Consider the following 27,634-nt stretch of genomic DNA (forward strand, 5'->3'; position numbering starts at 1 on the left):
AATAAAGATGAGGAATCTCTGTCTCATTGGGGGATCACACAATTATAAATGGCAATTACGCCCCTATGAGTATAACAAATACTAGGGGGACACCTCACAATACCAGTCAAAACCACCACACCTTTAAACAGCCAAAATACATAGGAGTTTGTAATCTACTTGTCACTGTGTTGAACTTGATTCCTACTTGGGTGCCTGCTGAGTTTCTAAGATTAATATACCTTAATATACCAGCTCTGCCACTGACAGTGTTTTATAAAACTGAAAACACACTGCTTACACACATGGATACAGAAATATTTTCAAAACCACTCAGAGCAATGTAACACCTCATGAATACAAATGTATGTGGTTTGATAGTTATTAAGATAGGTAATAGGAATAATCTTGTACTTTATTACAGGAATGCCTGGGTGAGGTTTTGAGCTGTGCTGATTAACACGTTAGAGACAATGATTAAATCCATCATTTTTAGTTCTAAAAAGCCCACTGATCAGAAATGTTCTATTTCAGTCTCTCAAAAACTTAAAACTATGAAGCCTACTACTACCACCTGGACACACTGAATTGACAAACCAACCCCTTGTCTGCTGTGAAGGATTTCGAACTCCCAGCTACTCCTTTGAAACTCAGCCCCTACCTAAGCTAAACCTTGAAGCCAGTCCTTCTGGAGCTCTGTCCAGAAGGAAAATAAAGACCTTCATTATGAATCTCTTACTTCATGTTTGCAGCATTAAGAACCACCACTGACTGTGATACTGGCCAGTGCTGCTCTCACCTTCTCCAAATCCCAGCTGGATATGTTCAGCTTCTATGACTCACTGAAGGAATTTAGCTCTCAATCACTTTGTTTAGAGTTGTAGAAGAATTTTTCTATTCAGAATCACGTTTTGGTTCTCTGTACTTGCTACTAGAATTCTTGCTTTTAAAAATAGATGACACTTACCTGTGTCCATCACACTTTCAGATGAGATACTCAGTGAAAAGGCATTTTCAGGATCCACTTTCTTTTAATGCCTAAGGACACACCTGTAACCTCATTTTGTAATTGCTTATGTTTCCAAAATTAAAACTAAGCTGAAAAATTGTTCTCACCAGGAGAAAAAAATCCTTTCAGGGATGCGAAGCTCTCTCCAATCTTGTCAAAGTCAGGCAGAAGTTTGGCAAGGTCATCTGCATCAGGAAGGGCTTTGATAAGCTTTTCTAGGAAAAACAGTACAACAAATAATGAGCAGAGTTGTTTTTTTCCTGTTATTTCTGTGAACAAAAATGTTTTAGGCTGAAAAACAATCAGCAACTGTTTCAGGATTTGGATTTTTCTTTTCTTTCCTGCTTTTTTTTTTTTTTTAATAAAGAATGGGAAAATTTTCTTTTTCACATGTACCTCCCCCTGCTGGAGTTGGGAAAGATTATCACATCTGAGAAACCAATTGCTTTTTTTTCAGACTTTGAACTCTCTGATAAATTGGCTGCCTCGAGTGCTGTACTGTCTAAAACTTATTGCTGCATTTCACCACATTTCATGCACTTTCTAGAGCCTAGTTTAAAATTACATGACATTTACTATGCACATCTCTTGGACCTTTAAAGAAAAGATCTTTCTTTCAAGTTCATAAATAAGCCAGTTTTGTAACCCTTTAGAAAAAGCTGAACTTATTAGCTTTAAAATAAAATGTAGTGTTCATTAGAAACAAAATATTTGTCTCTCTTATTCAGCCTCTGCTTTAAGCTATGCAATGCTCATTCATGGAGTAAAATCTTCAGAACTTAAAAAGAAACCCCACAACTGAAAAGGCCACCACCTTAATACCTTGCACATACAAGAACTAACTAGTTGGGCTTTAGATTTCTACCTTTCATTTGAAAATGTGCAAAATCCATACTGTAACCAGAAAACATAATCTATATTTTTCCATTTCTTCTGTATTTTCAAGATAATTTTATACATAGGTAGGCTCACTATTCCACATTTTCAGTTGATCTTTTACTCATACATAGGTAAAATATGTATATTTTTTACTCTTAAATGTCATTCATATAGAAAGAAAAAACTTTGGCACATGATACTATGAAAACCTGTACAAATCTCATGATGCAACTCTCCTTTCAACAATGGAATCATATGGCCACAGGAAAGGACCAAGCACATTCTCAAGTGAAAGGATGAATTATGGAGTATCAATGCTAAACAGTGCTTCATTTCTTCCTACAAAACACCAACACAAAGACCTTGGTAAGACACACACCAAACTCTGCTAATACAAGTTCACTCAGAGTACAGCTCTGAAGATACTACTGGAGAGAAGCACTGAGGACCTAAGCCCTTATAATGAAGTCTCTGGATTAAAGTAACATTTTAGCTTTTGTGATACCGAAGTCAATATGTTCATCAAGCTCCCAAAAGAAGTCAGGAACAATCCACTTATATTCATCAAGATCTGGCATCATGTCCTTCCACTGATCATATGTCTAATGCAAAAACAAGGAAAAACAAACAGGAGAAACAGAAGAAGAAATATATGCACAAAAGCATATGAACAATCTGTTGAAAAGTAATACCTACACATAAAACATAATAATATATTTTAGATATGATATTTAAATACAAGTCAGCAGTGTGCCCAGATGGCAAAGAAACCCAGTGGCATCCTGGCTTGGATTAGAAACACTGTGGCCAGCAGGGACAGGGAGGTGATCATGTCCCTGTACTCAGCACTGGGGAGGCCACACCTCAAGTACTGTGTTCAGTTCTGGGCCCCTCACTATGAGAAGGACACTGAGGGGCTGGAGCGTGTCCAGAGAAGGGCAGTGAAGCTGGTGAAGGGCCTGGAGGAACATCTGAGGGAGCTGGGGTTGATCAGTTTGGAAAAGAGGAGGCTGAGGGAGACCTCATTGCTCTCTACAACTACCTGAAGGGAGGTTGGAGCGAGGAGGGGGCAGCCTCTTCTCCTTGGTGTCATTGACAGGACCAATGGAAATGGTTTCAAGCTGCACCAGAGGAGGTTCGAGTTGGATATTAGGAAATATTTCTTCACTGAAAGGGTTCTCAAACACTGGAATGGTCTGCCCAGGGCAGTGCTGGAGTCACCATCCCTAGAGGTGTTTAAGCAAGGACCTGGTGCTGGGGGACATTGTTTAGTGTTGACCTTCAGTGCTGGGTCAAGGGTTGGACTGGATGATGTTTAAGGTCTCTTCCAGCCAGATGTATTCTGTGAGTCTGTGACACTACTTGGGATCTTTTAAAATCTATACTAGCTCTCTAAACAATCCGTTTTCCATACGCACTCCTCTTTACTGTCATTAGCTAACCAAACAACAAAATACTGTGTTTTTGTGGCTATACCAAGAACTCAGACAAAATAAATAAAACAGCTTTCCACAGACAAGTACCTTCTTAGCTGTATAACCACCACCTACAGCAGATCCCAGTATGAGATAGCGAATTTTGAGAAGCCTTGATGCTAGCCGAGCTAGCCAAAAGTTCCTGCGGAACTGGTATCCATATTTGACACTTAAAAGTTTTGCTTTGCGTAGGGGCAGACGATTGAGAGAAGAGAACAGCTGAATGGATATCCTTAATGGAGGCCTTGGAAACTTTGAACTTGGATAGTAGGGATGATGTATACTTCGGGAAACAAGATGCAGGTTTTGAAGCGGTGTTTTTCGTTTTATTCCACAGCTCCTATTTGCTAGGCTCCGGCAGATGACACTAAAAGGAAGAAATAAAATCTCTAAGTAACAGATTTCCTCAACACACCATTAACTCAATAACCTCTTCAGAAGCAATTCACATCACATTTGAGATGGTTCCAGATAAATTAAGAGCATCACTCTGCATGTACAATTTCCAGCTATGGTTGGTACACTACCAGAAAAAACAGAAAGCTATAAACATGATTAGTGGGTATAGCATTTCTAGTGATTACAGAAATAAAACCTTGAATAGCATTTTATGAAGTCTGCTATTAATTAAATTCAACTTCCACACTGGATTAGGGCAATTAATGTGTAGTAAAACATGGTTTGGGCAAACAGGAGGTAGCGTCTACCACCATGATCAGCTTGCAAGATAAAAGCAGACTTGATCTTTGGCCTTTCTCGTTATTCAAAACTAACTTCTGGTGAATACTCAGTCTGTAGAGGATTTTCAAACTTTAAACAGCCCCATAACATACAAACAAAATTCCTTTGCAAAATACATTAGCCCTTTTTTTGGCAAAGCAGAGTTTCCTTGGGGGTGGAAACAAGTACCTAAGAGTTTCTTTCAGTTCCTTCCATTCGACCACTCTGCAGTTCTAGGATGGTGCCATTATTGTTTTGCCTAAGGTCATGAACAGACAAGATTACTTCTGGAGATGGCTGCTGTGTGTTTGTAGACTTTAAGAGAGTAATTCAGATTTATTCTTTCAGTCTGAAAGATTTGATTCTGAAAATAGAGCTTGACCAGGTAAAGCTCATGTTAAAACACAGGAACTCAATCAACCCTGCCTACATTAAAACAAACAGGCTGGCATAGAGCTCCTTATGTGCTGTCAGTTACACTGTCTGCATGCTTCAACATTTGGAGATGCTTTGCCAGTTCAGGGAAAAAGGCAACAGCTCTGCAAACAGCAATTTCCTCTGTAGCATTTTAGTCTCCCCACTCTATCAGAAGGCTTAATATTGAATCACATGCAAAATATGAGCGAAGTTACAGTTCTTGATATTAATGCTTGTCCCTTGGTGCTTTGTTCAGGGTTTTCAATATTATCAAGTGCATTTATTTACAAAGAGGATAAATACAAGAGAAGGAAGCCCTTCATAGCATGAAAGACAAATTATTCATCCCTTCATCCTAATTAATTTAAAATTAACAGATCTTAGAGACAAGTGAACCATATGGAATGGAAAATATTACTGTATTTTGTAATAACATGCTCTATAATCTATACAGTTCTTTGCTTTGAGACTTTCCATGTACTAGAGACGACCTGGTCTATGACAGGCATAATCTTGATGTCCAAAAAAGCTTTGACTTTGTTATAAAACCACTTTTGACTCAAAAATTGAACTTTTGGAAGATAAGTTAAAAATCAGAATTATGTGACTTGAGACAGTTTTTTCCCTGTTCTCTATGTTTAGGAATTTCCTTTACTGTAATGGAATTTTTTAAAAAAGGGAAACCCCACTGCCTGTTATGAAAGTCCTTGTTCATAAAAGTCACTATAATTTTGAAGGTATTCTCTTGTTGCTATACTATACTATTTAGAAAGTTGTACCTTTGCAATAACAAACTTAGTAACTAGAAAGAGAATAATAAGCAGGAGTAGAATAATTCCTAAAGTAAGAAGTTTCTTCTCTTTGACATGGAATTACAAGAGAGTCAGAAATTAACCACGGATAGTAGCAATACAAGGGTGGCTACATAACAACAAACAAAAAAAAAAAAGGAAGTGCCTCTACATTAGAAAATATTTGTACTGAAAAGTGGAGTTAAACTGAAAGGGCTGCCCAAACCAATGCTGTTAAATGAAGTATTTAGTGAGTTCCAAAACCTGCAGCCTCTGGAAAGCTGTTTTAAAGAACAATGACAAAAATTAGCCTTCCAGACACGACTAGCTCTGTCATTAGAGCCTGCCTGATTACAGGTCTGCAACCTGACTGCACTTGCACTGCCATGAGATTATCGATAACTTGTAAAAAAAGAAAACGTGGCCAGTTACTATCGACAACTAAGCATTCCACCCGGAAGCCATGCCTAACGTTTTACAATTATCGTTCCAGGTTAAGAGTTCAGAAAATCCCCACTTCTGCTGTGGTAAATTTACTTTAAATAGCACTTTTAATAACCATGACCGCAAAGCAGTCTTTCCGATGTAACCCAACAAAAAGCAGTATTTTCTTTCTCACTTACAACCAGACAACACTTATGGTCCTACTGCTGCTCCCAAACCTGCCAGGGAACGTTTGAGATTATACGGCCACTCGGTTTCACTACTCCTGTCTGGAACGGTACAGAGGAACGGTGCAAAACAAGAGGAACACAGGGCAGCCGCTAAGGAAAGACAACGTCTGGACCGACAAAGGTGTCCCGAGCTCCCTAGGGCGGGGGTGCAGGAGACGCAGCTCCTTTCTACATCACAGCCCCAGGGGATCTGAAGGATGGAGAATTTCCCTGGCTGGACGCATCAGTTTCACCCCAACAGGCCGCATGCTCATCCCTATACCATTCACACATACACCCCAACCTTGCACTCCGAACCGCTGTGCGGCTCTGGACTCCCCCGTGGGCAGCTCCGGTCCCACCGGTGCCCAGGGCCTGCTCAGCCGGGAGCAGGTTACAACGAGCACCGCGCCCGGAACAGAGACTTCAAGATCGGAAGAGACGGGAGAGTGCCGCGGCTCCGGCCGCCGCTCAACCCACATTGCCGCCGCCCTCCCGGGGGAACCAGGCCCGCCGGAGACCCGCCGCGCCCGCCCTGACCCCTGCCACGGCCCGCCCCGACCCCTGCCGCGGCCCGCCCCGCTTACCACGCCGCCGCCGCTCGCGTCCGCCACATCCTAACGACCGGGAAGGTCCTGGAGGAGCCGCCCGCACCGCGGCCGCCGGCCGGGGCTCCGCCGCCGCTCCTGGCGCCCCGGATTGCAGCGGGCAAGGGCAGCTGGAGCCGCGGCGGCCACGGGCTGAGGGTGCCGCTGCCGCCGCTTCCGGACTGCGCGGTCCGCTACAGTGGGCCCGGATAGAAACTGCGCTCCCCGCGCTAAGGTTCCGGCCACGGCACCGGCGGCCAGGGGGGAGTGATTTGGTGTGGACCTTTTAAAAACTGCTACGTGCTTCGCCCGAGCATGTTCATTGTATTGACCAAGCCATCAGAGTTAGTGAAAGCAGGCACATTTAGCATCATTAAATGCAAATATCTTCCCTTCTCAACCTCTTGCTAATGAAATATTCCAGTCCTGAAAATGAGTTGTGTCAGCAAAAATCTCCAATTATTATTTCACCCTTAAAAAACCAACTTGTGACGAGAAAACCTATTTTAATTTTCTGACTATATTAAACCAACAGAATAGCAACAATAACAACAAAAACCAACAATATACTGAATCTCCTGTGTATGCTCAGAGAACAGAGATACTGAAATTGACTCCATATTATGAACACTTTAATTAGTTTTTATAGTTGGGCTGAATGAAATTATTTAGGATTGTTGAACCTAAAGAAAAGGAGACTGAGAGGAACCCTGACAACAGTTTTTGAGCACATAGACTGCAGCTGAACTCAAGCAGGAAATTATGTTCTTCATGTCCACTGTGGAGAGAATTAACCTGTAAGACATATTCATCTCTCTTCTTGGCAGACCATGTTTTTCGACTCCTTTCTTGTTTTCCTCTGTGTTGTACTGTGGACTGTTGCCAGCTGATTAGTAGCTTCCTTCTTGATATGCCCAGAACTGGCCTTAGTTAAATAGGAAAAGAGATTTGGGGCATTTATAGGTTAAGCTGCTGTTCATACAGTGGGATTTTTTCAGAGCAAAATAAGTTGCACAAGGTTGATATAACACATTTTCAGGACTACAACACATTTTCAGGTCTGAGCTAAAAGTTTTAGGGATGAGGTAAGCCACATGGTTTTGTCTGTTGCTTGCGTTTAGATTTATTTATTCAGAAATGTAAAGGACACTCTGTGTTTTAAAATCTTACCTGTGCATTTGTGTTTTAACTTGACCAGTCATTTTTTGCTGTTTATGTCAAAATATTTCAACTGAAAGATAAGGATGATGATACTCGGTAGGACATGATGCAAATAACTGGATTTATTTGTAAACTAATATGTCGTTCTTCATTTGAACAGCAGAGAGCAACATACAACTAAACGTTCTAATGCAGGATAGAGGTGAGGTCTTTAGAGGCATTTTCTCCTGGAGAGAGTGAACCTGCTTGAGAAAATGAGCAAATTCCACCATCTTCCTTGCTTCTGGCTCAATAGATTTTGCTGGAAATGATGAATGTTTTACACCTGGTCTGTGCCTGAGTCATATTATAACAATGGGCAGCTTTTCTTGTCCTGATTGACCTAGCTCCCCTGTTTTCTTTTCCTTGTTCCCTGCATTTCTCCCATTTCAGTTTCTTTGAGCCTGCCCACAGAAAGATAGGCAGTGGTCTTTCCTGCTGCTTGAGACTTGCCATATGGAGGTAAAATACTGATGAATAGGAACTAACTTGGCACCTCTTGCTGTGTTTCAGTCACCCTAGAAATAATACTCTAGTTTCCTTAACGTATTTGCTGGAAGAGCAGGTTTGCCTCTCCTGACCTCATTCCTAAAATATTTCACGTGTAACTTCTTAAAAAGTAGCAAAGGACAAGGAAATAGCAAGGAGAATGAGGGTGAGTCACAAGAGTAATAAATAATCACAGCCTGACGGTAACAATAGAATAATAACTTTTAAACAAATAAAATAAAAAATAAATAAATGAGGTGATAAAGCCCTCAGTGCTGTGTTCCTGCCAGTTTCCTTTTGGCACTCATTTGCAGGTATCCAGCTCCATGACACCACTGAGGAACTCCAGTTTCCCTCAGGAGTAAATAGCCTCCATGACATTTCCGAAAGTCAACAGAAGACATGCAGTGAAGTCAGAAGACATTCTGTGATTGTATTTTTAGTCATAAATAAAAATATTGGTTGCAGATCCTACATGTTTGGATCCTGACACACAGGTCCTGAATCCCTCTGTACAAACTGGGGCCCCTGTTTCCAATGCCAGAACTTGAGCTTTTCTCCAAGGCATATATGGGGAGCACAGCTGGACACTTAGTTCATGCTGGTTGCTACGTGTTAACAACCACAAAGCCTATTTTACTTCTTGTTTGGACACACTTCTTGTCCCCAGTGATTCCATAGCCTCTCCAAGAAAAAATATCCCTCTTGCCTTCCCCTGAAAGCTGCATACCAACAGCACTTGCTTGCACCTATCACAGCTATGACCCACAGCCATATTGTGGCAAACACTTGCAAGATCTTTTTCTTTCTTGCAGTGTCTTTAAGTGAATTTTCCACATGCCTTCACAGTTGCAAAACTCCAACAACAAAATGAAAGGAGGAGGGATGAATGCTACCTGCAAACCCCACAGAGAGGGAGGAGCTCCATTCTTCACACATCAGCAGAGTTAAAAGGAAGGTGTGTACTTAGAACACTTCCTCAATGTGGAGGTTCAAGCACACAACACTGGAGGTCTGTGTTGAGGGTGTTCTAGAAGGTCTCCAGAAGGTGATTCCATGGGGAGAAATCCTGCCCAAAACCATTATGCACAGCTTAACCAGGGAGAAGAGAATGAAATGGTGAGTCTTATCTCTGTCTTTCTCAGCTTGGAGTGGAGGATGGCACATGCTCTACAATAAAAAGCTGTAATCTGTAATTTAGTTATGGATAGTGGGGGTGCTCTCATAGCAGAAATGTACGGTTAGAAGGGGAATTTTTTTTGTTAGCTGAAAGTGGTGTGTGTCCACTGGATTTAACTGGCTATCCCTTCCATCAAGGGATGGCTTAGCAGATTGTTGATGTAGCATTATAAATCAGGATGGAGGTGGCCTTCTATCAACTCGAGGGATGGGCCAGGGCGGTGTTCCTAGCAATTTGTTAGCTGGATCTCTAGAGTCAGTTCCAGTTAGATAAGGATTGGGAACCTTGGCTTTCTCTGGAACATCAACACGTGATGTGTTATGTTTGCATTAATTATTTGCAAATGCATCCTGTTGAATTGGCAATATGATTCCAGCCTGAGAGCTGTATGAAGCTTTTTTTCCTAAATACAGAACTAGTTTATTTTATTTCTCAATTACTTCTCCCTTCCCCCTCCTATTTTTCTACTTGCAGAACTACTATATTTTTTTTTCCCCCAGAGTTTCCCAGGGAGGAGTATGTTTACACACATTCTGTAATATATGGAAATAAGTCCTATGTTCACATGAAATATCTGATCTGCTTCTCTTAAATAGTAACCTCAGTGCAGAACTGCAGTAAATGCAGTGCTGCTTAGCTGCTTTGGCCTTACTGAGTGTTATGGATCATCTGTGCACCACATGTGCATTCTGTCCACCTAACAGATTCTGCTGCAGATGCCAGCCCCATGATGCAGCTGTACAGTCCTCATTCATGTCTGGTAAATGCAGTGCTTCTTACAAGTACCTCTGTGCTGCAGAGCTCTGCTATGAGCATGTGGAGGATTTCTGGCTGTACACCAGACCCAGCAAATCTAGTGAAACGCAGTGACTTACAGGCTGACATGACTGTTCACTTCTAGAAATGCTGGAGAAATCTTCCAAATCCACTCAGTGAGAATTCTGTTTTAGTGAAAAGAGACCACATCATGGCAAAACATGGAGCTTTGTTATCCCTGGAGACAAAGGTGGATTTTCAGCCAGCTCTCTGCCATCCAGGGAAGGGGATGTCATCTTCTGCGTAAGCAAACCTGAGTAATGTGGGATGTGCTGGGGAATGCAGTAGAGTCATCCAGCAGGGCAAAATGAGCACTGCAGGAAGTGCAAGGCACTGGCTCTGTGGGTGGGGAGTAATTATCCCAGTGCAATGCAGAGCCTCACTGGCTCTGCTGTGAGTTACTAAACTTGCTGGCAGCACCCCGCTCCTGGCCCTAGCCCTGGTGCTGATGTGCCACTGCTCCCCAACTCCAAACAGCTGATGGTTTTGTGTCTGGGCTCCACCCTGCCCTTCTCCTTCTAGGACCATAAACACCCTGTCATTCTCTTCCCACTACTGTCACTAGCAGTGCCAGAATTGAGCCTGAGCTAATTAGATTTAAGTGGGCTGTCTGGTGCAGTGTAGAGCCACACTGTTGTGCCCTGCATGTCCAGCTCCAGACACCCAAGTTGTACTTGCATGGAGCCAGCTATGCCAGGAATGTTCTTGTTTCTCACCAGGATCATACTCAGCACATGTGCCCTGAGTCCAGTGCTCAGGATTCTGCACTGTGCATCTGAGGTTTTCCCTGCAGAGTTGCTGTGCATGTACAGTGCTGAGTCAGTCTGTGCTGGGTGTCTGGCAGTTGCCATGTTCTCCATGCCTGCAGTGAGCATAAGCAGTGCTCATTTGCCTGGAATTCCAAGATGAAAATCACAGGAAAAAGACTGACAAAAGAAGCTGAGCAGTAGGTGCAATTAAAACCATAGCCAAGCTGTGCCAGATTTGATAGGTGCGGATGTGTTTTTGTTACATAGCCATAAGAGAGAGAGAAAAGTTACAGGTATGAGAGAGAGAAAAATATCTATGAGGATGTGTAAGGTACTGTAAGAGGATAAGGAAAACCAAAAATCAATATGTGTATAGAAAGAGAGAACAGCTCTTGTGTGTATTTGTGTGAAAGAGTAAGAGAAAGTAACACGTAGGTGAGATAAGCTGTGAAGAAAGAGATAAAGCAAGCTGTGCTTAAGAAGAAGAGGAGAGTACATGAGGTAAAAGAGGCTTATGAGCAGACATTCTTTCTTTGTTGAAATCACATATTTTTACTTTATTGTCACTGGCACATGATGGCTCATTGATACTGAAACCTTTTTTTTTTCTGTTGTTTTGTTTTTAAATTCAAAGCCACAAAAAATGTTTGTTTCTTTCTTTTTCCCAACATTATTTTCTGCAGTCAGTTTAATCCACATGAACCAAATTTCTAACAAGCAATACTTAACTTCTCAAACAAGATCACATCCTTTGGTGTAATACCCTAAGAGCTGACACTGAGCAGGTGCCAGTTCTCCCAGAGTAAAATATTTCAAGTGATTTTCAAATCATGCACATAGTTAATTTGGGCTGTGGTGAAGCTGGGATTTCCTGTGTAGAACTAGCTGTCCATTTTGGTGGGGTAAGTTGGGGAGCTCCAATGACAAGAAAGACTTCTAAGTTTGCTTCAGTGTTTTTATTTCTTGGCACAGCTGAGATGCTAGATAGCCCTGCATTGAGGCATATTCACTCAGACTTAGGCAATCTAAGGAAATCCTTGTATAGATCTTTGGGATTGCTTTACGTGGCTAGAGCACATTTGCTGGAATGAGAGTTCACTCTCATGATATCCAGGTCAACCTCAGTGAAGTATATTGAGAGCATGAGATATTACCTTTCACTTCATAACCATTTGTAGTACTGGAATGATCGTGAGAGCACTCTGGATGTATCAACTTGCATCAGAGAGGGCTAATAGGTATGGTAAAAGGAAGGATTTATTTTAGGAATTAGCATGTCTTTTTTTTTTTTCCCTTCAGAAAGGCCTACTTGAATGTTGTTTTGTTTGGGTTTGGGGTTTTTTTTGGGAGTTTTATTTGGTTTTGCTTGGGTTTGTTTTGTTTGTTTTGCTCGGTTTGGCATTGCTTGGTTTGGTCTCGCTTGGTTTGGTTTCATTTGGGTTTGTTTCGGTTTTGTTTGGTTTCAGGTTTGTTTGATTTTGTTTGGGTTTGTTTTGTTTTGTTTGATTTTGTTTGGTTTCATTTGGTTTTGTTTGGTTTGGTTTCGTTTGGTTTGGTTTCGTTTCATTTGAGGAGTAATTCTTGGTAGAATAGGAAAAGAAAAGACAACCACAGCTTTAAACTCTGCCAATTTGATGCTCCTCTCTGTACAGCTTAGGACTAATAATTCCCTTTTCACAAACCCTAAAAAGTGCAAAGCCTAAATCTTGCAGTGCAAAACATTGTGATAGACTTGAACAGGCTGCTGCTTCAGGAAGGATTTGCCAGAAGTCTGTCTTCCCCAGTTGCTTATGTCTGAAGGAATGGGAGAATAGCAGTCAATCAGGTGGTGTCCCCTGTTTTTCTGCTGCATATTGGCAACTGTCTGCCTCATTTGGAATGCCAAAATTCTGAAGGGTATCCAACCCAGGAATTTGATATACCAAGAGTTTGAAAAACTTAACTCTTAAAATTAAAATAGAACATGAAAGGCACAACCTTGTTCCTGATGGAACAATAGTGAATGTTGTTCATGGTTTCAGAGGGAACAGGAAAAAAAAAAGCTCTGATGAAACAGGTTCTGGTTGGTAAGAATGAGATTCAGTTATTAAATTCCTTGTGAATCTTAACTGGTCTTTCAAGTCTAATCCTATTATCTGTTGTTATAGCAACAGGGTATTTGTAATAGGGTACCTGGTGACTGGGTTGCCAGAAATATGATAGCTCACAGCCACTGTTTAGACTCCTTGCTGGTAACTATAGGCCTCATTTTCACTAAAGAAAAGGTTACCTGAACTTATTTGACCTTTGCACTTCCATTCTGCTGTGCAGGTGACTTGGAAATTGCAGGCAAATTTTCTTTTAAACACAGGTAACAAAGACTCGCTGGACACTAAAGTCATCAACCCTTGAGTGCTGGCTTTGTATGATTGTCAAAGCAGCTAAGAACCTTTCTTACAATAAGCACATTTTCTGCCAGCTGAGCACAGAATCACAGAAACATTCAGGTTGGAAAAGACCCTCAGAATCACTAAGTCCAACCATTGACCCTGCTCTGCAAGATTCACCCCTAAACCATATTCCCAAGCACCACATCCAAACCACCTTTAAACACATCCAGGGTTGGTGACTCAACCACCTCCCTGGGCAGCTCATTCCAATGCCTGACCACTCTTGCTGTGAAAAAAATTTTCCTAATATCCAGTCTAAACCTCTCCTGTTGTAGCTTGAGGCCATTCCCTCTTGTTCTATCACTACCTTTGAGAAGAGACCAGCATCAGCCTCTCTACAATGTCCTTTCACGTAGTTGTAGAGAGCAATGAGGTCTCTGGCAGCTTTTTCTGTCCAACATTCCATGGTCCCTTTCTAGACCCTTCACTCCCAAGTTTTGTTTCAGCCAGTCTTCTGGCTGTTGCAAGTCTCAAGAGAAAAGGGATGCTAACAGATGGGGAAGCAAAGTTTTACAACACACTACAGCTTATCAAAACTCATTCTACAGAGATGAGATGAGATAAGCCCTGCATACCAGCTTCCTTTGTAAGCAGTGCTGCCTCCTGTGAAATCTTGTGGTTGGACTAGACAACCTTTAGAGGTCCCTTCCAACCCAAACCATTCTATGAGATTATGAGAAGCCTTATGGGTAGCTGATCTTAGCTTTGTTTTCCACTATCTCTTAGTCTGGTGCCCTCAAGAACCCAGGTTGTTTGGCTGTGTTATGTTGTATATGCCAAATGCACCCAGTGAGTCCTAAAAACCTGCTCACACAGTAGAACAGTTTTCAAGCTACAGATCTGTGTTCACCAGACCCATCTTCAAAAAAACAAACCAAACCAAAACAAAAAGCCTGTCTACAGCAGCACAGCCTCTTTGTGCAAGGAAATATAACCCAGAAAAAGTTATTCTCCTTTCCACAATAACATAAAACCTTCCTGACAGTCATACTCTTACTGATGACATCAGCACCAAGATTTCTGTCAATCTTAAAGGTATTAAACAATAGTGGACATGCATTTTCTTGGAGGTCTTTGTAGTGTGGACCCAGCAAATCCTGAACAAGCTTGAAAAATTTCTAAAACCCAATTAGTGCAAGACATTCACATGGCTAGATAAAGCTGCTGAAAAACCTGCATCATGTATGTTCCTGTGCCCCCCTTCTTTGTGCACAGCATGGATACATCTCTTGTGGGTCTAATAGTAACTTTTTGGAGGAGGGGGGAGAAGATAATTCTCCTAAAGAATTCCCTTGTTGACTTATTTGTCAAGTGAGAAGTGTTTGTACTAACTAATACTGTTTCTGTTTCACCAAGGAGTCAAAACCATTTCTTGGTGTTATGAATGCAGCATTCATTGCTATTGAACTTCCAGCTGAGGGCACAGGGTCACATAAAAACACCTCAAGCTAACAGAACATTTTGTTCTAATGTTAAGTATTGAAAGGTTCTGGTCCAGGGGACTTGGGTGCAAGTTATGTTTGGAGCTCAAGCTATTTCCCTCCCTAGCTTTACTTCTGAATGATGTGGCCCAGGTAATCTGCTCCAGACCATTCCAAACCATAGGGAATGCTTTGCTTTGGCTTTAGATTTCTGCATGGACACTCAAGGTACAAATGAGACATTGACATCTGAGGTTTATTCTTTCTCAGCTTACTCTTTGTAGAGCTTCTGAACACTTATATTGAGATATGTCACAGTCACCAAGACACAAACCAACAAACCTGAACCAACACCTGTGCTCATAGGACAAAATTGGCATTTGGTCTGTATAGCCCAAGGGTATCTGTCTGTCTGTCTATCTCTCTCTATATATATACATCCATCTATCTGAGGAAATTCCCTTGTGAGAAGCAACAAGACCTAGCAGACAACACTGTGGATGGAGCATGGCTTTTTTTTCCCAGCTGAGCTCTTTTCCTTGTCTTCCTGTCTCCTGATTTTCAAGGTGAAGAGTACTGATGCATGCTTTGCATGGCTTTGGAAAGTGTCTTGAGATCTAAGTTTTTTTGGTGTGTGTGTGAGGAAGCTCTTCTGGCAAACGTGCAGGCGTAGGGAGATTCAAGTACATATTTTGGTACGTAGGAGCATGGTTTCCTGGGCAGAGAAAGACTCTTGCTACATTGTCATATGAGGCTTGGAGAATCATTCAGCATTTCAGCAGAGAACAACAGCACAGAAGAGGATCCCAGATGATTGCTAATCTGTGCTAAATTCTATGGTCTCTGTGTTGGATTCTGTGGTCCTGCTCTGGCAGGGGGGTTGGGCTCGATCTCTGGAGGTCCCTTGCAACCCCTAACATCCTCTGATCCTGTAATCACATGTAATCCTGCCTTTTTAGCTGTGTGAACTACAGCCTTATTGACTGCTCAGACTTTGGGTGTAAGGCACAAATCTGGAAATTAAAGGAATGATTCACTGGCAGAAGCAAGATGCACATGGCAGCAATCTCATTCTTCCTCGCCCTGATATTAATGCCCATCCCAGTTTGAAAATATAATTCCAGTTATTCCAGGCTCAGCCATTTACTGGAGGAAGTCTGAAGGCACCTTCTTTTAACAGTTCTTCCCTTAGGCATCTCTGGCTTCTTGGGAGTTGCTTTGCCTTTGCTGACAAGTTGTGAAGTCATTTTGTAACCTTTTTTGTTAAGTATACAACTAGACAGAGGTGGATGGAGAGCCTTTTACTTGTTTATAAGAGTGTGTCTATTAGTAGCATGTGGCTGCCTCACTACCTGCTAGCAACCTTGCCTATCTGCTGTCCTCCAGGAGCTTCCACCTATCTTCTGCAGAGTCGCCTTATTCTCTTGGGCTGCTCAGAGATTGTAGAAGCCTTTGAAAATGCTGAGTGTGTGCATCTCAGGGCGGTATAACCAGATCCTGTGCAACACAGGCCAGTTCCCTGCATAGTTTTGCCATCCCTTTCCCCTACATTTGCCAATTTCTTCCCTTTAGAAACCCTACAGAGATTACCTTTGTGGTGGGTAGAAAATTCCCCTCAACATAAATTTGCCAGACCAGCTCAGCTGGAAAGCAAACGAAGCTGTATCTACAAGCAAAACTACAATCTAAACCATGAAATGCAGTGAATATGTACAAAATGTACAATATTTACACATATATACAATTTATAAACAGCACAAGAACCCTCCTGGACAAAATCAGGCTTCTACTAATAGCTTCCCCTTCCCTGCTTCCTTCCCCCCACCCTGTTCACAGTAAAAGAGAGAAAAGAAGATCAGAAAATGGTTTGTTAGTACTTAACCACAACAAAGCCATGCAGCCAAGGTCAGCAAAGCCAGCAGAAGCCAGAGGTAGCATCTGCTAGAGCAAAGGAGTCAAAAAGAGAGAAAGTTAGTTTATCAGACTAAGTTTATGTTGGATACCAGGCCAATGGGATTATCTAGACCTTATCATTATTTTCCCTTTTACATCCAATGGTAATTTATTTACATTCTACCACTTTCCCTTCAAGATCTGTAGAAAATTTTCTAGGCACAGCCTAAAACTGCCACAATCTTGAAAGACAGGATCTGTCCTTTGGAGGAGGACATAGAACAGGTAGGCTGGGGGAGCCTTTGGAACCACTGGGTAGGGCTCACGTTTCACATAACAAGCAAAGACACCAGCACGGAACCCGGAATTATGCATTAGTCATCCTCACAATTATGTTGCCTTTTCTTCTCACCTTTGGAAGGGATCTTGCAATATCTGTGGCTGCAGATATCTGATCATCAGAAGCAGATTGCACAATTGCTTCAGATATACTAGGAAGAAGGAGACTGAGGAATCTTAACCCTTATGTTAGCAAATTCTCCTAGTCATATAATTGCAGCCATTCAATCTCCTATCTTAGATCAGGGCTGGGTCTTCTCTGTAAATTCACTGTGTACCTTTAATTTTTCCTTTAGCCAGTCCCTGATAGGACTGCTGAGAGGGAATTTGGCCATGGTACTGAGATCTGGCAGCACTCAAACTGTAATGCTCACCATCATCTCTTTGAAGTTTCGGTCAAGTCACCTTGCCTCACTGCAACAATTTCCTCTACTGATACAGCTACAGCTGTACAGTGACCCTCTGAGCCTGTAAAACAGTCTGCAAGTATTCATTAGTTGTTGTTACCAACCATTATTATTATTATTATTATTATTATTATTGTTGTTGTTGTTATTATTATTGTTATTATTATTGTTATTATTATGTGGGATGTTAGGACAATGACACATTGGCATCCTGGAGCTACTATGGAAGATGGTAACAGCCCTACAAAGGCTGTGTCCATGCCAAGTTGTGCAAAACAGCTTCAGCTGGTGCAGCCACACAGTGTCACTGGGCAGCGGGCAGACATTAGATGAGTCTCTACAGTGCAGGTGCATTAATGCAGACTCACTGCTATGGCAGGAGAGCATCTGTGCTGATTCTGAGGTAGGGACTGCCCCAGCTGCTGCAGTGGGTCCTCAACACTCTCCATCCCCTAGTGCAGACACACTCAAGTTGTTCAGCTGTCTCAACCAGCGACCTTTAGAATGTTGACCAGGCCAATCTGTGTTCCTGACTTGGGGCATAAAGCTTAGGGCCTCTCTATTTTGGTAACATTCCAACTCATGCACACAGGTAACTGTCTCATGCTGAGTTTCACAAATACATACAACTATGTAGAAATTTGGTCAGAATACAGCAACCCAATTTTTGTTTTGTGAAAGTGCACGAAAACTTTCATGGAGCAGGCAAAATTCTTCTCTGCTCATGTCTAGGACACATAAAAAAGTCAAATACAAGTTGTAAGACTGTTTTTTGTTTGGTTTTGGGGTTTGGGTATTTTTTTTTTTTCCCTCATGGTACAATACCAAACAGTTCCTATGAGAGAGCAGTGGGTGATGAGAAAGTGTAGTATTCCAGGTGTTTCCTTAAGAGAAATAATAATGATTTCCCCTCTTGTCTTTGCTGTACAGGAGATATTTGGCTACAAGACACAAGGCTGCCGAAAGGCCTTGTGCATTGCTGGCTACATCTTGTCCTGTGGGGCTCTGCTGCTGCTCTTTTACTGGAAGCCAGAGTGGGATGTGTGGGCAAACTGCATCTGCTGCAGCTTGGAAGAAGCTGACATTTTTCTGCTCAGAACAACAGTAGGTGCCTACTTTAAATTTAAGTCCCTAGTATGTACTTAATTGGAAGGAATCCAGTTAGCCAAAATCTCTTACATTGCTAATTTCCTGCAATGGTATCTTATGTTTATCATCACTAATCTAAAGAACTCTCAAGTGTTCCTCAAATTATGTGCAAGCTGTGATTGGAATGGAGGGTAAGAGCTGATCAAACAACAAGCTGAAAGACATTCAGATGAAAAAAACCTGTAATACCTGTGGTTTTGAGACTGCTTATTTGCTCTCAGTCCTTCCTCCTCCCTTCCACCATCCACATGTTTTCTACATTGCAGATTTGCACTCCAGATTCTAAAACATCTCTTTGCCTGGCAGTACCCAGCAGATCCTTTTTTCCTCACTTAGCTGTCCTGGTGAAGCTGCCTCTCTGCCAAAATTTAGGCTAAAGATTTGTCTAGCTCTGTTCCCAGGGAAGAGGATAAGCTTAGACTGCTGGTTTTCTTGGCTGTGTGTTTCCATTTTCCATCATTCCTTCCTCACGCCTAACAAGCCCACAATACTGCACTCAATGCTTTCAGGGCTGTTGTCTTTTGCTAGTAGATTTCTAACACAGATTCTGTCTGTTGAGAGCTGTCCCAAAGCACTGCAACATATGGAAAAACCTGATTTTCATTTCATGGAAGGAGCTACTGCACCACTAAAAGAAGCAAACTGAGATTTGACTCTGAATCCCAGCTAAGCCTGAATACTCCAGGAGCTAGCAGGGTTGGTTTTCATCCAGAAGGTTGATTTGTTCTGCTTCAAAGATTCCTGAACAATGGCATTTGCAAAATGTGCAGTTGCAAAATGGATCACTTGTTACCACTGTGTGTGAGCTGCCTTCTTAACTGGTCAGAGCAGCACACAGTTAAAATACTGAGTTTTGAAAATCTGCATCCTAATAGGCAAGGACTATGTTTATTTGTCTCTTTGGTTTAAAAGAAGCATATTAAGTTTAATCTCCCTTTCTAATCTTCCATTCAGTTTTCATTTTTAATTACCTGTTCTTGTGTGTCATTATAAGTGGATTTGCCATGCCAAGCACTTCTCAAATGAATGAGTGTTTAAATGATCCTTTATGTAATTAAGCAAGAACTGAATCATACTGCAAGCTCTTGTTGTCAGGAAGGTCTCTCAAAGTATGATCTGGGCATTTGACAATTTCAGATTTCCTACTTTTTTCTTTTCTCTCTTTTTTTTGTTGCTGTTGTTCTTGCTGATGTTGTTGGTGGTGTTTTTTCCCCCTATGATCTGATTATGTCTGATTTCAAATGTGATGGCTACTGCTAATGAGGATATAAGGATGCTCATCAGTATCTGTGGTATCCTGGGGTGCATTCAGAGGAGTGTGTCCAGCAGATCCAGGGAGCTTCTCCTCCCCCTCTGCTCTGCCCTGCTGAGACCTCACCTGGAATATTGCATCCAGTTCTGGGCTCCTCAGTTCAATAGGGACAGGGATCTACTGGAGAGTCCAACAGAGGGCTATGAGGATGATGAAGGGACTGGAGCATTGCCTGATGAGGAAAGGCTGAGAGCCCTGGGGCTGTTTAGTCTGGAGAAGAGAAGACTGAGAGGAGATTTAATAAATATCTGAGGGTTGGGTGTCAGGAAGGAAGGGACAGCTTCTGCTCACTTGTGCCCTGTGATAGGACAAGGGGTAATGGATATAAAGTACAGCACAGGAGGTTCCACCTCAATATGAGGAGGAACTTGTAAGGATCCCAGAGCACTGGAACAGGCTGCCCAGAGAGGTTGTAGAGTCTCCTTCTCTGGAGACTTTCAAAACCCACCTGGATGCATTCCTCTGTGACCTGTGCTGGATTCTATGGTCCTGCTCTGGCAAGGGGGTTGGACTGGAATATCTCCAGAGGTCCCTTCCAACCCCTAACATCCTGTGAGCCTGTGATCAGCCTGATCCTTGGAATTCTCTTTTGCTTCATGTAAAATCTTCATTCATAAGTCATCACCATCTCTGCAATTGCAGCATAAGAGCCTGTTAGCTCCCCTCTGTTACTGAATTTTGACTCACTTTAGTTCAAATAATGAGCACCTGTGTTGTTCACTGCTTCCCATCTCAATCTGCATCCCAATGTCTACTAAATTTGAAATTTAAATTAAAAGATAATGATCACAAAATAAATGTTATTCTACTGAAAATACCAGTTTAAGAAGTGCACAGATAAGATACATAAGAATTATTGAAATGGGATTTTTTTTAACCCTTAAATTATTCAAAAAGATTCATATTTGGTACAGAACATTTTTTTTCTGTTGTAATTTCCAAATGAAATGTTCCACCTCAACATAAGGAAGAACTTCTGCACTGTGAGGGTCATAGAGCACTGGAACAGGCTGCCCAGAGAGGTTGTGGAGTCTCCTTCTCTGGAGATTCTCAAGACCTGTCTGGATGTGTTCCTGGGTGACCTGTGCTGGATTCTATGGTCCTGCTCTGGCAGGGGGTTGGACTCAATGATCTTTGGAGCTCCCTTCCAACCCCTCACATCCTGTGAACTTGTAATAATCGTGCTCTCAGGACCTGCCTAGTTGAGGTAATCAGCTTTTTGCATCTGCCAAACTGCTCACACATTGAATATGATACATAAATCAGTCTCTTAGCTGGCTTTAATTCATGTGCTTCAGTGTTCAGGACTGAAACTTACCACGAGGGTATGTAGTGCAGTAGTTACTCCAGTCTGTAAAGCTGTACTACCAACACCAGTTATCAGGCTGAACTTATGCTATAAAAATGGCAAGATCACAAACTCAGTTTGTGGCAAAGCTTGTTGAAGGCACTGTAAGGGAGGGATGGTGCTAACACACTTTTTTTCCAATGAAGTGTTAACACAGGAATGGTTGTGAAAAGCTGTTGGCACTCAACATCCGTTCTTCAGTCAATGCTATGTTCCTTTTGATCTTCCCTTTGCAACAGGATCACTGTGTTTCAGGTTGTCCTGTGTTCTAGATCATGACCTGGCTGTTCATATTCCATCCTTATCAGCCAAGCACCAGATCTGAAGTCAGTAAGTTATTTGCAGTACTCATATTTTGACAGGGTCATGGTTCTGCTCCCATTCTGCTGATTTCTCTGCCGGCCACAGGTGCTGGGAGATGCCTTTTGGGTAGTTCTTTCAAAAAGATGGAGCAGTTCTCTAGAAAAGCCTACTCTAGTCATCCAGTCCAAGGTGACAGTGAGTGTGGTCTGATTTTGATGGAAATTGTGACACTTCTCTTGTATATTCCTTTAGGATGAATTTCAGATTTATTCTCGTAAGACCATGACATGGATCTCTGTGTCTGCACTTATCAAAAGTGGATCAGATTATCCAGCCACTGCTGAGGAAAGCTCCATCTTCAGTAAAGCCATAATGAAGCCAAGTTTGCAAGTAAGTAAAGTATTCCCTGAGGCATCTGGGGGATAACAGCAAATAGATTGGATATTAGGAAAATGTCTTTACTGAGACTGGTCAGGCTTTGAAACAGGCTGCTCAGGGAGGTGGTGGAGTCATGTCCATGGAGGTTTAATGACCATGGTGGTGTTAGGTCAATGGTTTGAACTCAATGATCTTAGAAGTCTTTTCCAACCAAAACGATTCTATGAGCATTTTTGGGCCCTCCTCTGGGCTCAAGCCAACCACTTCATTGTCCTTCTTGTGCTGAGGGCTCCAAGATCCTAAGACAGTCTCAGCTCTGCATCTAGACTGGGAGATCTCTTGGCTTTACAGAGGAGGGACACAGACTAAGGGCAAAATCACAACGGGCCTCTCATCTCTGCAACAAGGATCTTGCAACTGGAAGGACCTCACTGCAGAATTCTCTGGGGTTTGAATTAGGAAATGGAGTCTCCATGGCAGTATGTCTGCTTGTAGAACTTACCTGAGCCAGACATGCCCAGCTTCAGGTTGGAAATGTGGAAAAATTTCTTCCTCGGGTGGATTGTCAAGTCCTGAGACTCCACCTGACTCAACCACTTCTCTGGGCAGCCTGTTTAGGGGCTTGACAACACTTTCATTCCTCATGTCCAGCCTAGACCTCCCCTGGTGCAGCTCGAAGGTGTTTCCTCTTCTCCTGTCGGTTGTTCCTTGAGAGAAGAAGCCAACCCTTCCTTGCTTCAGCCTTCTTTCAGATAGTTGTCTAACAGGCCAGGCTGGATGAGGCTTTGAGCAACCTGTTGTAGCTGAAGATGTCCCTGCTCACTGCAGAGGAGTTGATCTTTTAGGTCCCTTCCAGCACAAACCAGTCTGTGATACTATGATTACCATTTCAACACACAGTTTAGTGGGCATGGTGGTGTTGGACTGACAGCTGGACTTGATGATCTTAGAGGTCTTTTCCAACCTTAATGATTCTGTGGTTCTATCTCAGCCATGCTTCATGGAGTGAAATTTACCTGTGAAACACATCCAGGTAAGAAACTTGCAGCTTGTTGACCATAATGAGGTGTGGGAAAACAAGCTAGACATTTTGGAGAGCTGTACCCACTTCTGTAAAAATCCCTCCTTACTCCCAGGTGGGTTTTGAAAAAAGAATCTTCACCAAGCCTACATCATAAGTAGAAGAGCCTCAGGACACTGGGGTTGGTAGTGAAGAATCAGAGTTCCGAATCAAAAACTATTTCCTGAAATGGGAATCAAGGAATTTAGGGGTGGCCACATGTCTGAAGGGAAACAATGAGGAACTGAATCACAGCTCCCACAGTACTATGGAAAATAGGAATGAATGCAACTAAAGAGGTATAGAAGAGAGATGCATCAGTATGTCCAGAAATGTTTCACCAAGGAGAGTCTGAAGCACATTTTGCTTTCTTGCCTTTCCATGCACCATTTTTGCTCTAAAGTGCATTTGCTGAAGTCAGATCTCACAGTGTTGCCTGTTCATGCAAAAATCTACCTAAGTCTCTGCCAGTTCTGTAGCTTTGAGATCCCAGCGAGGCACTGGGGAGAAGGTAGATGATAATGGATCTAAGCAGATCACAAGGTCCCTCTTGAGTTGAGTTAATGTAAGCATGCCCATTTCAGACTAAGTACCAGACAGTTCAGTTCTATGTCCTGCTTAGCATTACACATTAAACTGGTGTGAGCAATGGGAGTGCAATGGTACATTTACTAATATCTGGTTCTTGGTTACAGATAATAGATCACTGCACTGAGAAACCCATAAAAGAGCTATTTCCCTTCCAGGAAATGGATTTCTAACTTGTTAGAATTTATTTTTGTATCTGCAGCAATTTATAGTATGTATTTTGATTATAAACCTGACTTGAGCAGAGCAGAGCTGTTGCTGTTACTGCTGCTCTGTGTGGGCATATATTAACGTGCGTAGGAAAGTTTAGTGCCAGCTAGTTCAATCAGCTGGCACACTATGAAAGTGAAGACTGGTTTGTAACATTCTTCAGAGGATCAAGTTGGTAACATTTAAAAAAAAAAAAAAAAAGCACAATGTAGTCTCACATAATAGGCCCTTTGAGCAGCACTTCCATATCAGTCAAAACATCTATGCAGAAAAGAGCAGATTTCAAAGCAGCAAAGAGCAAAGAGTTTAATCCTTCACTAGCAATTCAAAAGCTCCTGCTTATAATAGAAAACTTTTTGACCATTTAAGCTGCCTAAGCCCACAGAGTAATGTGTAGTCCACAAGAGCTGTCCAAGGACCTGTTCCAGCAGCAAGATGATTCCCTCATTTTCCACTCCAGTTTTTAGCATTGCAAATACAGCAGCTCCAATTGCATGCAACCCTAACTACAGGCCTCTCCTTAGGTTAATGACTGTGGTTATAGCTCCATTTTGAGCTACTTTATGAGCTGAGTATAGATTTCATTGGCTTATAATAGTGCTTATTGCTCTGGGTAGGGAGAGTCCACCAGAGCTGATTCCTTTGTTCTGTGTATAGCTTGGCCACCTTCCAGCTGATACCAAGCTCCATTATCTCTAATAGGCTTCCTTACAAGACAGACTCCTTCTGCAGGTTATAAATGACAGCACATGCTCCTAATGGATAATTGCTCTGCAAGGTCATAGCATTAGCAGTGACTTGGGGAGTACCATGGCATGGCCTTTCTTGCTCTTGGCATATCTGTTCAGCTGAAGGACTCAGCACCATGCCTGCAAACTGCCTTCCTGCTTTCATTAAAGCCAGACAGAACATGAAGGAGCTATTCACTGAAGATGGACTTTGATAACTGCCTGCATGTCCACCAGTGCATCAGTGATCTCCTCCTTTCATTCTATGAAATGAGAGTGAGGACTGTATTCCTTGCTTCACAAAATAGAGAAGAATGCTGCTTTGTGTCTGGTTGCAAGATCTGTAAAACTTACTGGAATGTGCACTGAGCTGGGGATCTCACTTTGTAAGGTAACTATGGAGTCAGTAATTCAAATCCTGTCTTCTCTCCCATCCTGCCCCCCCGTAAAATTTGCTTTATCTATGCTTGACCTCGGTGAGGATCACAATATCACAGTGTCACAGTACATTAGAGGTCGGAAGGGACCTCCAGAGATCATTCAGTCCAACCCCCCTGCCAAAGCAGGATCACCCAGGATAGTCCACACAGGAATGCATCCAGGTGGGTTTTGAATGTGTCCAGAGAGGGAGACTCCACAACCTCTCTGGCCAGCCTGCTCCAGTGCTCTGTCACGACTATAAAGAAGTTTCTCCTCACGTTGAGGTGAAATCGTCTATGTTCAAGCTTTGTACCTCTTGTTCCTTGCCTTATTATTGTGCACTACTGAAAAGAGCCTGGCCCCCTCCACTTGACACCCAGCCCTCAGATATTGATAGACATCGATCAGATCTCCCCTCAGCCTTCTCTTCTCAACACTGAACAGCCCCAGATTTCTCAATCTCTCTTTACAGAGGAGGTGCTCAAGTCCCCTAATCATCCTCGTGGCTCTTGGTTTGATTCTTTCCAGCAGGTCCCTGTCTGTGAGCAGACCTGAGAGTATTTTTGTTTGCTCTGTTGCATGGGTCATTGCCCCTCTTTTGTAGGTGAAAAGCATCCAAGTACAAAAGATCCGCTATGTCTGGAATATCTCTGCACAGCAGTTCCAGAAAGTTGGGTGAGTTCGATGCACTGCTTACACAAGCCCCTGAGGAAGTGATTAATGTCCTGCTTTGTGAATAATGTCTGAAGGAAAACACTCATTTTGTATTTTAGAGTCCTAGAAGACCACCACACTTGCTCAGCTATACATGCCAAATTTGGGTCTGGTCTTACCTGCGAGGAACAGAATGTCAGGTACACATTTCAAATCACAAGTACTTGAGATGGTTTCAGGGCTATGCCTTGAAAATTTTTCACAGATCTTGAGCAGAAAGTAATAAGAAGGTAAATGAATCACTATTGGGTGTAAAAAAAGAAAAATAATGATTATTCTAAATGATTCCCTGGGAGGAATTGTTGCAGTGTGAGAGCTAAAATCCCCCTCCCACACCCGACAATGACCAGGCTAGCTCAGTCTGGAAGCAAATGAAAGCTGTTATTTTACAGGCAAAACTACAATCTATGATGAAATGCAATGAATCTGTACAAATAGACACTATTCACAACATTTACAAATAAGTACAATCAACAGAAAACCACAACCATACCCCTTTGGGCCCCCCAAAAGAGAGGGGGCTGTGCTTCTTTTTCCTCCTCCCCCCCACCTCTCAGAGCAGGCAAAAGGGAAGAAAGCCAAGAAGCAGAGAGAGGTTCGTTAGACTTAGCTTGTCAAGGTCAGTATGTGTGTTACCTTCAGCCAGAAAAGAAGCAGCAGGCAAACAGAGAAAACAGACTGCCTGACTGCCCCACTGTCCCACTTGTTTTGTGACTCTTAAACATTTCTATCTCTCCAATGAAAGTGTTTAGAATAATCATTATTCTGCTTTCTTACACCCAATAGTGACTTATTTACATTCTTCCACTTTCTCTGCTCGAACTTTGTGAAGAAAAATTAAAAAGGCATTCTTAAAACTAAGTTCAGTTCTCCCTGCAGCATTCTAGCAGGGTGCTTCTGCTCTTCTCTTCTGGCTTTGTTACCAGCTATTGACTTTGAATGCTAAGTTCTAACAACCCCTCTCCTTCTTGTTTTTCTTCCTTTTGCCAGGGAGGTCTGGAGAAGGCAGGGAAGGGGGAGGCAGAGGGACAGCTTTCCTGACTTTGGCCAGGAGGGTTTTGTGCTGTTTCTGTTAATTGTACATATTTGTAAATAGTGTATATTTGTACATACTCATTGTATTCCATTGTAGATTGTATTTGCTTGTAAAACACAGCTTCATTTGCTTCTGAACTGAGCTAGTCTGGTGTGGTTAATGTGGGAAGGGGATTTCGACCCACCACACTACATCAGTACTCAACACATGGATGTCAGAGAGGTGTAAATTCCCTTTAATTTTGTGTGTATCCATTAATATCCACATCATTTTAGGTGAAATGGCCATGCATGGAAAACTGAACAAAAAGGGCTAGAGAATGTTGTATGTTCCTCATCAAGGTTTTTCAAATGTCTCATTGTTTATCACAGTTGCTTTCAGTGAGGAAAGAGCGATGTTCTTTAACTAACTCAAAGCTCTTCTTATTTGGAATCTCTGTGAGATGGTGCAGATTAAGTTGAGTGGTGCTTCTTTACTGGGGCTCCATGTATCTGGACTGACCTTCTCAGTCAATTTGTTCTGGCCATTGAATTTATTCTTACAAACTACTATAACGTTAGACAATTTAGAGAATAGCTGTTCCTGAAACTGCTAAATAAAGAAGTGATCTCCAGTTGACTGCATACTGAAAGTCCAGCTCCTGGCCTTAGCTCATGGTGAATCTTACATTCAAATCACCCTTAAATTTATGCAAAATTATTTGGCTTTAGATCTTTTTGATTTAGGTGCAGAATTCCTTTGTTTATGGTGCTTCAAAAGAATTTTTACATTATGGGAAAGTTTGCCTAAAAGGCTGTGTTAAACATCTGGTCTGTGTAAGCAGATCTCACTGGTACTGTCATCTTTTCTGATGGAAGCACTGTAGGGGCATTTCCTTTTTTACCTGTCATTTTTCTTGGAGAAAGATCCTTGCAGCCTTTAAATTAGGACGGATGCAAGCTCTCAGGACTGTTGG

General features: G+C 42.2%; 2 protein-coding genes across 2 annotated transcripts in view; one reads left to right on the top strand and one right to left on the bottom strand.

The window, feature by feature from the left end:
- The window catches only part of OPA1 (OPA1 mitochondrial dynamin like GTPase), a 66,191-nt gene extending 59,652 nt beyond the window's left edge, over nucleotides 1-6,539 (bottom strand). Inside the window, exons 1-4 of the mRNA XM_054386188.1 lie at nucleotides 6,511-6,539; nucleotides 3,391-3,709; nucleotides 2,373-2,469; nucleotides 1,096-1,203 (exon numbers count right to left, since the gene is read on the bottom strand). Of these exons, the coding sequence (XP_054242163.1) occupies nucleotides 1,096-1,203; nucleotides 2,373-2,469; nucleotides 3,391-3,709; nucleotides 6,511-6,539 (553 nt within the window). The remainder of the gene's footprint in view (nucleotides 1-1,095; nucleotides 1,204-2,372; nucleotides 2,470-3,390; nucleotides 3,710-6,510) is intronic.
- Nucleotides 6,540-9,255: 2,716 nt separating this feature from the next.
- ATP13A4 (ATPase 13A4) overlaps nucleotides 9,256-27,634 on the top strand; it is a 55,072-nt gene continuing 36,693 nt past the window's right edge. The window contains exons 1-5 of the mRNA XM_054385805.1: nucleotides 9,256-9,318; nucleotides 18,364-18,537; nucleotides 21,798-21,935; nucleotides 25,534-25,604; nucleotides 25,703-25,783. Of these exons, the coding sequence (XP_054241780.1) occupies nucleotides 9,256-9,318; nucleotides 18,364-18,537; nucleotides 21,798-21,935; nucleotides 25,534-25,604; nucleotides 25,703-25,783 (527 nt within the window). The remainder of the gene's footprint in view (nucleotides 9,319-18,363; nucleotides 18,538-21,797; nucleotides 21,936-25,533; nucleotides 25,605-25,702; nucleotides 25,784-27,634) is intronic.

This window comes from Indicator indicator, chromosome 13, assembly GCF_027791375.1.
Source record: "Indicator indicator isolate 239-I01 chromosome 13, UM_Iind_1.1, whole genome shotgun sequence".
Lineage (NCBI taxonomy): Eukaryota > Metazoa > Chordata > Aves > Piciformes > Indicatoridae > Indicator > Indicator indicator.